This window comes from Microcaecilia unicolor, chromosome 11, assembly GCF_901765095.1.
Source record: "Microcaecilia unicolor chromosome 11, aMicUni1.1, whole genome shotgun sequence".
Lineage (NCBI taxonomy): Eukaryota > Metazoa > Chordata > Amphibia > Gymnophiona > Siphonopidae > Microcaecilia > Microcaecilia unicolor.
Window position 1 is genome coordinate 78,429,476 of NC_044041.1, and position 14,095 is coordinate 78,443,570.

General features: G+C 43.3%; 1 protein-coding gene across 1 annotated transcript in view; it reads left to right on the plus strand.

The window, feature by feature from the left end:
* The first annotated feature begins 236 nt into the window (after positions 1 to 236).
* ABHD17A (abhydrolase domain containing 17A) overlaps positions 237 to 14,095 on the plus strand; it is a 47,352-nt gene continuing 33,493 nt past the window's right edge. The window contains exons 1-2 of the mRNA XM_030217417.1: positions 237 to 1,307; positions 8,036 to 8,230. Of these exons, the coding sequence (XP_030073277.1) occupies positions 988 to 1,307; positions 8,036 to 8,230 (515 nt within the window). The 5' untranslated portion in view covers positions 237 to 987. The remainder of the gene's footprint in view (positions 1,308 to 8,035; positions 8,231 to 14,095) is intronic.

The window sequence follows — 14,095 nt, forward strand, 5'->3', positions numbered from 1 at the left end:
TTCCTGCCATGTTAATCTCTATGTTGACATTATTATTAATATGCCAGTTTCCCCCTCTCTCTTCTCCCAGGCAGTGCCGAACAGGGATACTTTCGCGGTTTAAAGCCTCTCAAGCCCTGACGGTCCTTGAACGAACTATTTTTATTTAAACTCGAGTTAGATTTTACAAGGCGTTGTTTTAATTTTATATATATATATATATATATATATATATATATATATATATATATATATATATATATATATATATATTTATGTTCTAAAGACAAAGAACAACGCTCAGTGTTTTGTCATTTCGCCGCATCTGTGTTTTTGTAACAATAATGGATGTTTAGCCTAAGGCTGATTCCTGAGGAAATTCTAATTTATAACCGGTTAAATATATTAATATACTGGAATATTAATTGTAAAATCCTCTCTTGTTCACTGGATCTGTTTTGAGGGTATTTCTGGCCGTGTATATCATTGGTAAATATATACATCCAGAGGCAATTTATTCTTGGGTGTTATTGGTTACATATATACATGTGTCTGGCATGTATATGTCTTTTCTTACATGTATGCACATGCATGTAAATTGTTTAAAACTTGCCCAGTGGTGTAATTCCTGACAGTATTTCACATCCTTTGGGGGTGGGGGTGGGGGGTGGAATAAGCTTTCTCCAAACTTGTAAACTATTTTCTTTTTCTTCCTTGTCTATCACTTTGATTTTTTTTTAAAGAAGACACAACTGAGTTTGGCTTTATTTCCTATCTAATTAAAAAACTGAAACTTCCTGTTGTCCCCAAAAAATAGTAGAAAGAAATGTTAATAGTGCTGGTGATACCATGAAAGGGAACTGTAGGACTTTTTTCTAATGCAGAACAATGGCTAGTAGATGACTAAAGTGGCATACAGAAATCACGCCAATTCGGCAGTTTTTAGAAAGGGATCTTTTTTTCTTTATTTTTTTGTTCATTGCAATTTGACCGCTCCCCCTCTCTGCCATGAACGGGCTCTCTGTTAGTGAACTCTGCTGCCTCTTCTGCTGCCCCCCTTGCCCAAGTCGGATTGCGGCTAAACTGGCATTCCTGCCACCAGAACCTACTTATGCTCTGCTCCCAGAGGCGGAGGGAGCAGGGCCTGGAGCTCCAAGCAGCACCAGGGGAGGAAGTGGCATCATGGCCCGCTGGAAGCTTCATCTGATGGAGCGTGCTGACTTCCAGTACACACAGAGGGAGCTGGACATCATGGAGGGGTTTGTGACCAAGAGCAGCCGTGGGAATCGGATCGGGTGTATGTACATCCGATGTGTGCCTGGAGCAAGGTAAGGGACAGCAGCAAGTATAAACCAGGTGGCACAAAGCAATTTTCTTTGGAAGAGATTTTCCACCTTATTTCTGTACTAGAATTTATACACACACAACTCTGCCAGTGCACCTCACTCCTGCCCTGCAGCATCCCTGCTGTTCCGATACTGAGGATCATCCCCCACCCCATCTTGTCAATGCACCTTATTTCAACCTTGCAACATCTCTGTTTTTCCAGGACTGACCCTCACACACCACTTTTCCCATATGTGCTACTCCTCCCCTGCAGAACCTTCTGAACCCCAGTACTGAGCCTCCCCCCCCCCCCCCAACAAACACAGCTCTGCTAATGTATTTCTGTCCTGCCTATAGCATCTTCTGATATTCCAGCACTGAGACCCTCGTATACACAGCTCTATCAATGCACCTCACTCCTGCTTTGCCTCACCCCCTGATATTCAAATACTGAGAGCCTCACTCACAGCTCTGCCTATGCAGCTCACTCCTGCTCTGTAGCACCCCCTTCTATTTCAGTATCTTTCTTGTTTTTATTTAAGACTACCTACCCTAGTATAGTGGGATCATTCGACAGAAATGTGAAGAAACGTTTACTGGAGAATGCCCAGAATCACCACCAGAAACAACCAAAACAGGGTCAGATTTCAAGGTGCTTGGGACACATACAGAGGGTAGTGGTAGGGATGAGGGAGAGAAATGACAGGAGACCCAATATGTCTGTGAGGACACAATAGGCAGGTGGGACTGGGCAGATTGGCTGGGTCAAGTGGCCCTTATCTGTCAAGAGCTGTGTCAGTCAGTGTGTGGGCATCTGCTTATACAGCTCCAAATGTGGCAGCACCAAACATATTTCACTATTCACAGTAGCCTATATCTCCAGAAGTGGACGGGGATAGCAGTGACTGATTTAGGGGGTAGTTATTAAGCTGGGCTAAAGGTTGGGCTTCTACCTTGCCTTAGTTTACCATGGGAGTGACTAGCCTGAGATGTCTCAGTACTGCAGGTCAGTCACTGCCACAGTACATGAATAACTCAACTTAGTAAGCTGCACTATTTGTACTGCCTGGGAGCACTGGGCCGATATGCCTTAAAAGGTCGGGGCAACTAATAATAAATCACCCCCCCAAGCCACCCTCATCATCGAGCCCTCCCCCCTTTTTTTTCAAGGAAGCGCCCCTGGGCCTACCTTTAGACATCTCTGGGGTTTAGGGTTGCTGCTGCTTGTGCCAGGTTCAAAAGGGTACTGGCGACCCCTAATGGTAGTGTTATATAGCAGTGTAACACACATTTTTGTCATTTAACTTGCATTAAGGGGCAAATAATGGGACTCTTTTACCATGCAGCTCTAGAAAGTGGCTTCTGGTAGCCCCAACGTGGGTCTTTTCCACACGCTGAGGCCGCTTTTAGCGCTGCCGGTAAAAGGCAGCTTTTTCTATTTTTCCAATAGTGGCCACGTGCTATTTTCTTCGTTAGCACATGGGCCTCTACCACTGCTTGTTTTGTAGGTTGCAAGAGCTCTCGTACTAACCACATGCTAATCAGTTAGTGCACGGTGATGCGCAGTACATGCCTACTCTCCGCCCCCAACCTGGATAAATATAATAAAATATATTTTTTAGCATGTGGAAAATGTGCACAGATACCAAAATTACCACAGGACACCTGAGCACACCCCACGGTAAGGGGATGGGACTTGATGCTTTTCAGTGGTTACAATCAAAGGTTTTTGCATATTATATGCAAGTATTTATTTTATACCTGGGGCAATGGAGGGTTAAGTGACTTGCCCAAGGTCACAAAGAGCTACAGTGGGAATCGAACCCAGTTCCCCAGGTTCACAGGCCACTGCACTAACAGCTAGGCTACTTTTCCAAGCATACATTAGTGTTTACCGCAGCTTAGTAAAAGGACCTCAATGTGTTTAACGGCTGTAATGTGCCTTAATAACTACCTTCTTTAGTATAATGTCTCCCAGGTATTGGAAATTGTTACTAACAATTCACATATAGTATAGACTGTTTGTGTGGATTGCAGCTGCATCCACATGTTGTAAAGAGAAAGTAGTTGTGAGAGAGCCAATCATTCAAACTGAAGGTAGCTAAAAGGTTCCTGGATGTGTGTGTTATTCTGGCCTCTAGACTGTAAGTGCAGTGACTGAGGAAAAGCTGTAGGCTACTCACCCCTAAGACGATTTAGCGCTTGGTAACAGCATTGGTGCTGACGTTGTCGCATGAAAATCTCCTCTGGCTCACATGCAAGCTATGACTTTCTAAACTTACCCACTTCTGGGCTCCTTTGCAAGACTGATGGTGTCACAGATGGCATTGCTGTTAGCAGTGGTGTAGCTAAGGGTAGGCCTCGGTGGTCACAGGCCCACCCAGCAGCAGCATCACCTCAGTACCCTCTCTCCCTCTCCTCTCCAGTGGCCCGGTATCTGCCACTGTTTCTGAACCCCCTCCCCGGTGTACCTAGATGGTCATAGCGATTAATTTTCTTTTCTTTCTGTGCCGGCCCGGTAAATTTCCCTCTGCTGTGTCCTGCATGAATCACTGTGGCCGACTCTGATTTGTACATTGGGGAGGGGGTTCCGAGACAGGGGGAGTTGCTGGGCCATGGGTGGGGGATTGGGGAAAGAGGGAGAGATGTTGGATGTGGGGGTGGAGGAGCTAAGGGGAATATTTTAAAAAATATTTTATATATCTGCGGGGGGGGGGGGGGGGGGGGTGGGGGGGGGAGGCCCATCCAAGTTCTCTGGGCCCACCCAAAATACTAGGTCTGGCTACGCCACTGGCTACCCAGTCTACAGTACATCCTGACCCTGGCAAGGTCCCTGGTTTCAGATCAACTCCTGTTGCTGTGAATTTAGCTTCCTTTCTCTGGTACCTGGGTTACTGATTCAGTAAAGCCAACACCCACAGAAGGTGATCTCTCCACAGGAGAAACAGAAAGTCAAATGTACAATCAGTGGATCCAAAAAAGTCCTCTCACAAACGGTGTATCCCACCGTTTGTGAGAGGACTTTTTTGGATCCACTGGTTGTACATTTGACTTACTGATTCAGTACCCACTTCAGGCAGTTTTTGAATTAATGAATGGTGTCTCCTAAAATAGAGAATAGTGCAGTTTCTGGAATCCAGTGGATTACATGGTTTTAGCAGGGGTCAGTGTTGTCTGATGAATATGATCAGTTTATTTGACTGGGTGACAAGAGAGTTGGATTTGAGGGAAGGCTTACTAAAGTCTCCAATGACCTATTACTGGCTAAATCCAGAGGTCAATATTCTATCCTCATTCTTCTTGATCTTTCCACTGCTTTTGACCGTGTTGATCACAGCATACTTCTCGATACCCTGTCCTCACTTGGATTCCAGGGCTCTGTTCTTTCCTGGTTCTCTTCCTACCTCTCCCTCCGCACCTTTAGTGTTCACTCTGGTGGATCCTCTTCTACTTCTATCCCTCTGCCTGTCGGCGTACCTCAGGGTTCTGTTCTTGGTCCCCTCCTCTTTTCTATCTACACTGCTTCCCTTGGTTCATTAATCTCATCCCATGGCTTTTCCTACCATCTCTATGCTGATGAGTCCCAAATCTACCTTTCTACCCCTGATATCTCACCTTGCATCCAAACCAAAGTTTTAGCGTGCTTGTCTGATATTGCTGTCTGGATGTCTCAACGCCACCTGAAATTAAATATGACCAATACCGAGCTTCTCATTTTTCCCCCCAAACCCACCTCCCCACTCCCCCTGTTTTCTATTTCTGTTGATGGCTCTCTCATTCTCCCTGTCTCCTCAGCTCGAAACCTTGGGGTCATCTTTGACTCTTCTCTCTCCTTCTCTGCTCATATCCAGCAGATCGCCAAGACCTGTCGTTTCTTTCTTTACAACATCCGTAAAATCCGCCCCTTTCTTTCCGAGCACTCTACCAAAACCCTTATCCACACCCTTGTCACCTCTCGTTTAGACTACTGCAATCTGCTTCTTGCTGGCCTCCCACTTAGTCACCTCTCCCCTCTGCAATCGGTTCAAAACTCTGCTGCCCGTCTTGTCTTCCGCCAGGGTCGCTTTACTCATACTACCCCTCTCTTCAAGTCGCTTCACTGGCTCCCTATCCGTTTTCGCATCCTGTTCAAACTTCTTCTACTAACCTATAAATGTACTCACTCTGCTGCTCCCCAGTATCTCTCCACACTCGTCCTTCCCTACACCCCTTCCCGTGCACTCCTTCGCTGCATGGATAAATCCTTATCTGTTCCCTTCTCCACTACTGCCAACTCCAGACTTCGCGCCTTCTGTCTCGCTGCACCCTACGCCTGGAATAAACTTCCTGAGCCCCTACGTCTTGCCCCATCCTTGGCCACCTTTAAATCTAGACTGAAAGCCTACCTCTTTAACATTGCTTTTGACTCTTAACCACTTGTAACCACTCACCTCCACCTACCCTCCTTTCCTCCTTCCTGTACACATTAATTGATTTGATTTGCTTACTTTATTTTTTGTCTATTAGATTGTAAGCTCTTTGAGCAGGGACTGTCTTTCTTCTATGTTTGTGCAGCGCTGCGTACGCCTTGTAGCGCTATAGAAATGCTAAATAGTAGTAGTAGTAGAACTTAAATTTCAGTAGGGCCTTTGACACAGTTCCACATGGATGACTTTTAAACAAACTGAAAGCCCTGGTGTGGGCTGTAAAGTGACCTACTGGATTAGAAACTCTTTGAGTAAAGGGGGCAAAAGGTTTTTGTAAATGGCGCTCAGAAGCTAAAAAAAAAAAAGCAGGGCTAATTATTTGGATGCAGCAAAACAAAGCAGAGGTAATCCAGAGAAGGTTCAAGGTTAGCCACAAAAGTAATCGATGTGGAACCTCCCTGTAGGGGCGGAAACAAGGACAGTATCTGAATTCACTAAGGCCTGATACAAGCGCACAGGATCTCTGAGGGAGAGTGGGCTGTTGAACTGGATGGGCAGATTGGAAATGCCATGTGTTTTTCTGCCATCATGTCCTATGTTTCTATGAGGTCATATATTGTGATACAAGCCTCTAGAAAGCTTCTGCCCAGTGATACAGTTTTTCTGGCAGACATTATTAGACAAACGATTAGGGCAGGGTGACTGTAAAACTCCATGTCGTAAAGATCTGGCTGTGAATATAAGAATAAATAGCAAAAAAGCACAAGGAGCCTTCAAGAGTGGGGGTATCTCAGCCTTGCTTTATTGATCAGACCCAACACTGTCTGTGTCTCAGCGAAAAACACCTGCATCGGGGGCCTAATTATAGTATTTGAATCCAAGAAAATAAATCATCCAGTGTTGAAAAACACCCTTGTCTTTAAAAAGACAAATCTGCGGGAGACTTGAATGGAATGGCGCCAAACAGAACAGCGCAAAAAATACAACTGGTACTTAAGAATATTTCCCGCCTTCAACAAAACCAGTGTGTGTCAGCAGCCAAATGCATAGAAAAAGACAGAAACCTGCCCCAAATGCTGGAGACTAAGGCAGTACCCATCTTTAGAAAGTTCCAGCAGCATGTGCTACTCATCAGGTGCCCTGTCTCCCTCTGCAGTTTCCTCCTGGCACAAGCTGTGTTTTCTCAGGAGGCTTCCCAGTGTATCGTTCTTAGAAGCTTACCTCCACAGATATTTATTTATGTGCTTCTCCTGTGACTGGAATTAGGGCAGAGTATGAGAATAATTGAACTGAGGGCCTGAGTGAAGCTGAGCAGCACCGCTGACCTAAGCCTTGACCCTGCTTTGAATATCAGATTACCACGGTACTGGCAATGTGTGGGTGAACTAGACCAGGGACACTAGTGGAGGGAGGGAGGGGGTGTGCGCATGTGAAGGGGACACGTGTTGTGTGGATGGCCCAAAAGCTCTGAAGAGGTGAGATTTTTGGCTAGTAATGGAGGAAGGTCCTCTATTCATCAGTGGAAAAGCACCATAGTAAAGAACATTTCAGCACAGAGACAGTTAAAATGTCCAAAACAGAGGAGATCTCCACTAAAAGAGAGAGAGAGAGCTGCCTGTGCTGGAGTAAGAAGGGTGAAGGAATGTGCTTATGGGGATAAACAAGGGACCCAGAGTTCCTCTGACACACAACTAGCTCTGTCATGGGTGTGGCTGCTGAATATTCAGTCTCTCTCTCTGAAACTGGAAAAACCTGCTTGGGGCAGAAGAAGGAGGGTCTGCTTTACTGTAGAACTCTGTTTTTAACGACTGCTGGTAGCTGCTATTTGGTACTGGAGCTCAGTCTTCCACAGAGGTGGGGCTCAGACTTTCATCTTTCCTGGAAAAGTGATACGTTAATTTGTCTTTAGTGATTCCTAGAATTAACTGACAGGGCTATCCTTACAGGCAGGTGACCTCCGTGCAATGATCCCCAATATTACAGCCACATGTGAGGGACCCAGCCTTCCCCAGCCATCTCCAGACCATGCTCCAGACCAAAATGTGCCCTCCCACCGCGAGGTCTGGCTACGCCCCTGGTTTAGTATGTCCTTACATTTGCCTTTCCCACGCACTAAGCCCATTTCTAGTGTGGCTGTAGGGCTTTTTTCTATTTGTTTTATTGTTAGAATTAGTGTGCAGTCATATGTGAGAGCTCCATATTCCCTGAAACACTCCACACTCCTAATTCTTTTCCACGGTCAGTTCTACTCCTTGATGCTCTCCAAACTAATGCTTTTATATGGTCCATTCTGTCTGTTATGGGTCCTTTACCTCTTTCAACAGGTTCACTGTCCTCTTCTCACATGGAAACGCAGTGGACCTGGGCCAGATGAGCAGCTTCTACATTGGCCTGGGTACACGCATCAACTGTAATGTCTTCTCCTATGATTACTCAGGCTATGGAGTGAGCACAGGCCGGCCCTCTGAGAAGAATCTCTATGCAGACATTGATGCTGCCTGGCAGGCTCTGAGGACGAGGTAAGACTTATAAACCATACACATTTTGCGTCCCAGGGCTTCACGTAGGTCAAGTACAGAATGCTGTATATGATACTGGCCTGCAGCCCCTCCCCTACCTGCTTCTCTCTCAGAATTGTCAGCAGCTATCGCTGGGTCAGAAAGGAAACCCCAAACCAGTCCTGGTTTAAAATCACTGCCTGATTAGATTTCTGGCACTGACACTGGATTTTCTCTAAGGATTGATTTCTGGAGTCTGGCAGTGAGGTTTGGCACTGGCAGGGGATCAGTTTTTGAGATCTGACAGTGGGATTGCAGTGGCCTGTCATGTCTAAGAGCACTGTAGTGTGTACTAGGGATGTGCATTCATTAGAAATGCAATCCAAGAAACCATTCAAAACTCACAGAATGAAAACTCCAAGTAGACTTTATTAGGACCCTACATGGTCCGTGTTTCGGATATAAAGCCTTCATCAGGGGTCTAAAAACATAACATACAAACAAAGTAAGAATAATATATATATTAAAAATCAAAAATTAAGAATTAAAAATTTAAATCATATTAAACACAACATAGAGAACAATGTCTTTAAACAAGAGCATGTTACACATAACATAGGAAACAATATTTCAAACAAAATAAAAACTGATATTTGACAAATGTAACATTAGTCATATAAAATAGCCATATGCCGCCTTATAAATTTAGGATATCTTTGAATTATTATTATTAGTATTTGTATAGCGCTACCAGACGCACGCAGCGCTGAACACCTGACACAGAGAGACAGTCCCTGCTTAATAGAACTTACAGTCTAAAAATACAGACAGACAAGACAATTAAGGGCGATGTACATACACTATGACATTTGGATGAACTCACAAACAGAAAATGTCATTTATGGCTTCCAAAATATCTATACAAATCTCTCTATATAGTTATTAATCATGCATTACTCCATTTTATTATCAGTACAGAAATAAAATAATAATGAAAATAAAAATAAATATTCATTATTTTTTTTTTTACTGTTATGTTTTTATATTATGAATTATTAGCTTATACACCCACATATATAAATACCAGTAATACATTAGTACTATAGTTCATTATGAATAATATATTTAAGTATTTTTGTACTGATAATAAAAATGGAGTAATGCATGATTAATAACTATATAGAGAGATTTGTATAGATATTTTGGAAGCCATAAATGACATTTTCTGTTTGTGAGTTCATCCAAATGTCATAGTGTATGTACATAATTCAAAGATATCCTAAATTTATAAGGCGGCATATGAATATTTTATATGGCTAATGTTACATTTGTCAAATATCAGGTTTTTTTTAAATTTTGTTTGACATATTGAGGCATATTTTCAAAGCACTTTGGGAGGCTAAGTTCCATAGGTTTCTATGGAACTTTGGGAGGTTAAGTGCTTTGAAAATGAGCCTCATTGTTTCCTATGTTATGTGTAATATGCTCGTTTAAAGACATTGTTCTCTATGTTGTGTTTAATATGATTTAAAGTTTTAATTCTTAATTTTTAATATATATATTATTCTTACTTTGTTTGTATGTTATGTTTTTAGACCCCTGATGAAGGCTTTATAGCCGAAACACGGACCGTGTAGGGTCCTAATAAAGTCTACTTGGAGTTTTCATTCTGTGAGTTTTGACTGGTTTCTTGGATTGGATTTTCTTCCACTCTGCATTTGTGCTCCTTGGTGATTTTGTGGAAGGTGTGAACCTCTTCTTTTTTCATTCATTAGAAATGGCATTTCTCATGACATTTCATTTAATTTCTAACCCAAAGTAACAGGAAAATATCTGAAATTTAATTTTTCTCCATGTCGTCAGTAGTGCACTCTGATACTGAAGAAGGTGTAAACTGTTGTACAAACGTGTACAGTGTTCCCTTCATTTCCCCCTAAAACAAAAGGTCCCATGAACAACATGGGATACTAAGCAAAAACAATTTTGACCTGTGTGGGAAAGCGCGGGGTACAAATGTAATAAATAGTGTATGCCTCAGTAGCTGACCCCAGTGATTCTGATAGTCTGTAGCTGATACCCTGAAGGCACTGCCCGTCTTTATTATCATTTCACACTCTCAAGTGAGCAGTGGGAATCTCTCTTGGCTGCACAAAATATATCCTGTTTGTATGGCCTGAAATGGCCTCTTCCTCTTGGCCACTTTCCAGGCTCTGTCACCTCCTCCCTCAAATACCATATGCTCATGTTTCAATTTTAAATATGCCAATTCAGGTGACCAGGTAGGGATCAATTAAAAATTGCTTTGTAGCCTTTTATTAGGAAAAAATACACTCCTACGAACATAAGAATATAATAATAGCTATTCTGGGTCAGAACAATGGTCCATCCAGCCCAGTATCTTGTTTCCAACAGTGGCCAATCCAGGTTACAAGTACCTGGCAGAATCCCAAATAGTAACAATATTCCATGCTACCAGTTCCAGGACAAGCAGAGGCTTCCTGATGTCTGTCTCAATAGCAGACTATGGACTTTTCCTCCAGGAACTTGTCCAACCCTTTTTTAAACTCAGATATTCTAAGTGGTTATTGCTTAGATATCTGTATCTATGGGACCAATTTGACTAAGCTGCTAGTAAATGGGTTTAGTACAGTGGCGTAGCTACATGGGGCCCATGGGTTTGCTGGTGGGGGTCCCCAGCCCCTGCCAGTTGTCCAGCGCTGGTCTCCAGTGCCACCACATTGCCTGCCCTGCTGTGTGTTCCCCTCACGTCCGGCACACTCCTTTTAGTGAAACTGCTCAATTTGCTGTGGCAGGGCGGGGGGAGGTGCGGCAAACCAAAATGTGCCCTCCCACCGCGAGGTCTGGCTATGCCCCTGGTTTAGTATGTCCTTACATTTGCCTTTCCCACGCACTAAGCCCATTTCTAGTGTGGCTGTAGGGCTTTTTTTCTATTTGTTTTATTGTTAGAATTAGTGTGCAACCATTTAAAACAACGCGGGAGCACTTACAGCCTCCTATGCAGGAGGTGCTAAGGGCTTCTGTGTTTATGAACACGATAACCATAGTAACATAGTAGATGACGGCAGAAAAAGACCTGCACGGTCCATCCAGTCTGCCCAACAAGATAACTCATATGTGCCACATTTTGTGTATATTTTACCTTGATTTGTACCTGTCTTTTTCAGGGCACAGACCGTATAAGTCTGCCCCGCCTCCCACCACCTTCTCTGGCACAGACCATATAAGTCTGCCGAGCACTATCCCCGCCTCCCAACCACCAGCCCTGCCTCCCACCACCGGCTCTGGCACAGACCGTATAAGTCTGCCCAGCACCGGCTCTTGCCACCCAATCTCGGCTAAGCTCCTGAGGATCCATTCCTTCTGAACAGGATTCAGTTAGCACAACAGTAATATCAGCATGCTAGGTGATTAGCGCAGTCACGCTTGCTCTCCTCCCCTGACATGCCCCGCCCAAAAATACCTAAGAAAAAATAAATACCACGTGCTTAGCATGCGCAGATGGAAAAACTGACGCAGAACACTTCTAGCATGTCTGAGTTAGGCCTATTTTCCTGCATTAGATGCGCGTTGGCTCCTAAAGGGCCTCTGTTTTAAAAAAAAAAAATTATTTTTAAGCTACATTGTTGTAAAAATTGATACAAAAGGAGGGACATTGTAGAAAGGATGTCCAACTCAAAACGTCGCAAATGTTCTAAAATACATATGAGATGGACGTTCATGTACCAGAAACATCCAGCTTGAAATCCATTTTGCATGAAACGTCCAGATTATGAGCAGGAAAGAACAAAGGACATGGACACTTCTTTGCTGCCACACAGATGTCCATCTTGGACACACATCCATGCAGAGCAGAGGAGTAGCCTAATGGTTACAGCAATGGGCTAAGAATCAGGAGACCCAGGTTCACTCCCACTTCCAGCTGTTTGTGATGTTTTGTTTTGTTTTAAGTTGTGAGCCCGCCAGGAACAGAAAATTACCTACTGTACCTGAATGGACCCCAATATCCTTTAGGCTTGCAGGTGTCTTATATATTCAATTACAGTAGGTCCCTGGAGGGCTCACAATTAAAAAAAAAAAAATCAGAAACAGTTGGGATTTGAACCTGGATCCCTTGTTTCTCAGTCCACTGCACTAACCACTAGCCTACTCCTTGGATCTGCTTGGTGCTGTGTTAAGAATGTCCATAATACCTGAAGCTGTCATAGGTCCTGGTATCCCTTGGCAGTTTCACATTCAGGGGAGAGGGAGGTGTCAACAACTACTGGGGGATTAAGGAAGTTTCTTGCTTTAATCCCTTCAGTGGACAGTTGCTCAGTTAGAGCACCTTTCTATAACTTGGACATAACGAGTACCAGGTTTAAATATGGGCATCCACCTCTGTAGACTTGGATATCCCTTCCCCTTCTGTGATTGGAGTTGGACGTCCATATTTTGGGCTCTCCCTAGTCCTGCCAAAAACTTGCCCAGACAACACGCCATATGGACACACTACAGTGTTAGACATCCATATCCTACCTTTGTAAAATTGGGATTTGGACGTCCATGCAATATGGACATCTAAATACCAGTTTTCAGATGACCAAAATGTAATAAATCAAATTAAAAATAGTATAGCAGTGAATGACTTGATTCGAGGGTTCCTTCCAAGTTTCAAAAGAGGTGGTTAAGTGATGAGCTAAAGTGAAATGGCGATTTCACTGCTCCCTGGACAATGGCAAGCCTGAGGTCAGTTTCCATTTGTGCTGTGTCTTGCCGTGCACTATAGATTCTCTGGCTGTAGCATATCAAACCTTAGTCACATAGACCCAAAATGCTTGCTTTACTAAGGCTTTTCTCCCATTTTGTTTGTATGGGAAATGGGGTTAAAATTTAGTATATGTGGCCCGACATAGAAGGAAGCTGAAGCACATGCAGCCTGCAGATAGGGTGAAATGATGCAGAATAGAATAGTTGACTGTCAAAACAGGTTATTCTGCCACAGTTCTACTCTGAAGGACAAGCGAATGGTTACAGTGAAATCCAAAAATGCTTTACAAAATTGTGTATGAAAAGGAGAAAGCCTCAGTGTTCCCGTCTACCAAACATAGCAAAAACAATAGGGGTTAAAGGGAGAATCTAATTGTTGGCTAAACTCCTTAAAACAAATTGAGGCATATTTTCAAAGCACTTAGCCTTCCAAAGTTCCATAGAAACCTATGGAACTTTGGAAGGCTAAGTGCTTTGAAAATATGCCTCATAGTGTTGCAACTGCTTAATAGAACAAAAACACCAATATTGGTTGAAAAACTCCTATGTAGAAACGATGTAACTTGTTAATCAGTTCAAAAAACATATCTGTATCCCACTGGACCTGCACCACAACTGTAATGATGTCCCTACTATGCCGTAACTATACCAAATTTGAAAAAACTTCCATAAGAAAATCAACTTAGTGCGTCCAGTCCAATGTAAGGTCCCTTGTTTCCAGGGCTTAATTTGTAGACAAAAAGGAAGTGGAACTGGGTGTGGAATGGGGCGGAGCCAAAGCCAGAAGTGAATTTACTCTCCTACACACACAGTACTTCATTTGTGGATTAAAAGGAAGCTGGTATGTACAGATACTTGGAAAATTCATATATTTAATTTTTAAAACGTTATTAAAGAATATCACCCAGAGTAGTACAAATTTGCAACATTATCAACTAAACCTTGGACTAATCAGTGTTTCTCAACATTTACACATTTGATACCATAGTGTTTTCCTCAGAAAACTTTGGCAACCAGGTGGCATGAAGGAGACTGTCTTGCAATGGCAAAAGGAAGCAAGTGTATTGCAGGGCAGAGAACCTGTGTTTGGGGCTGAGGAATGCTTAAATTTCCAGATAC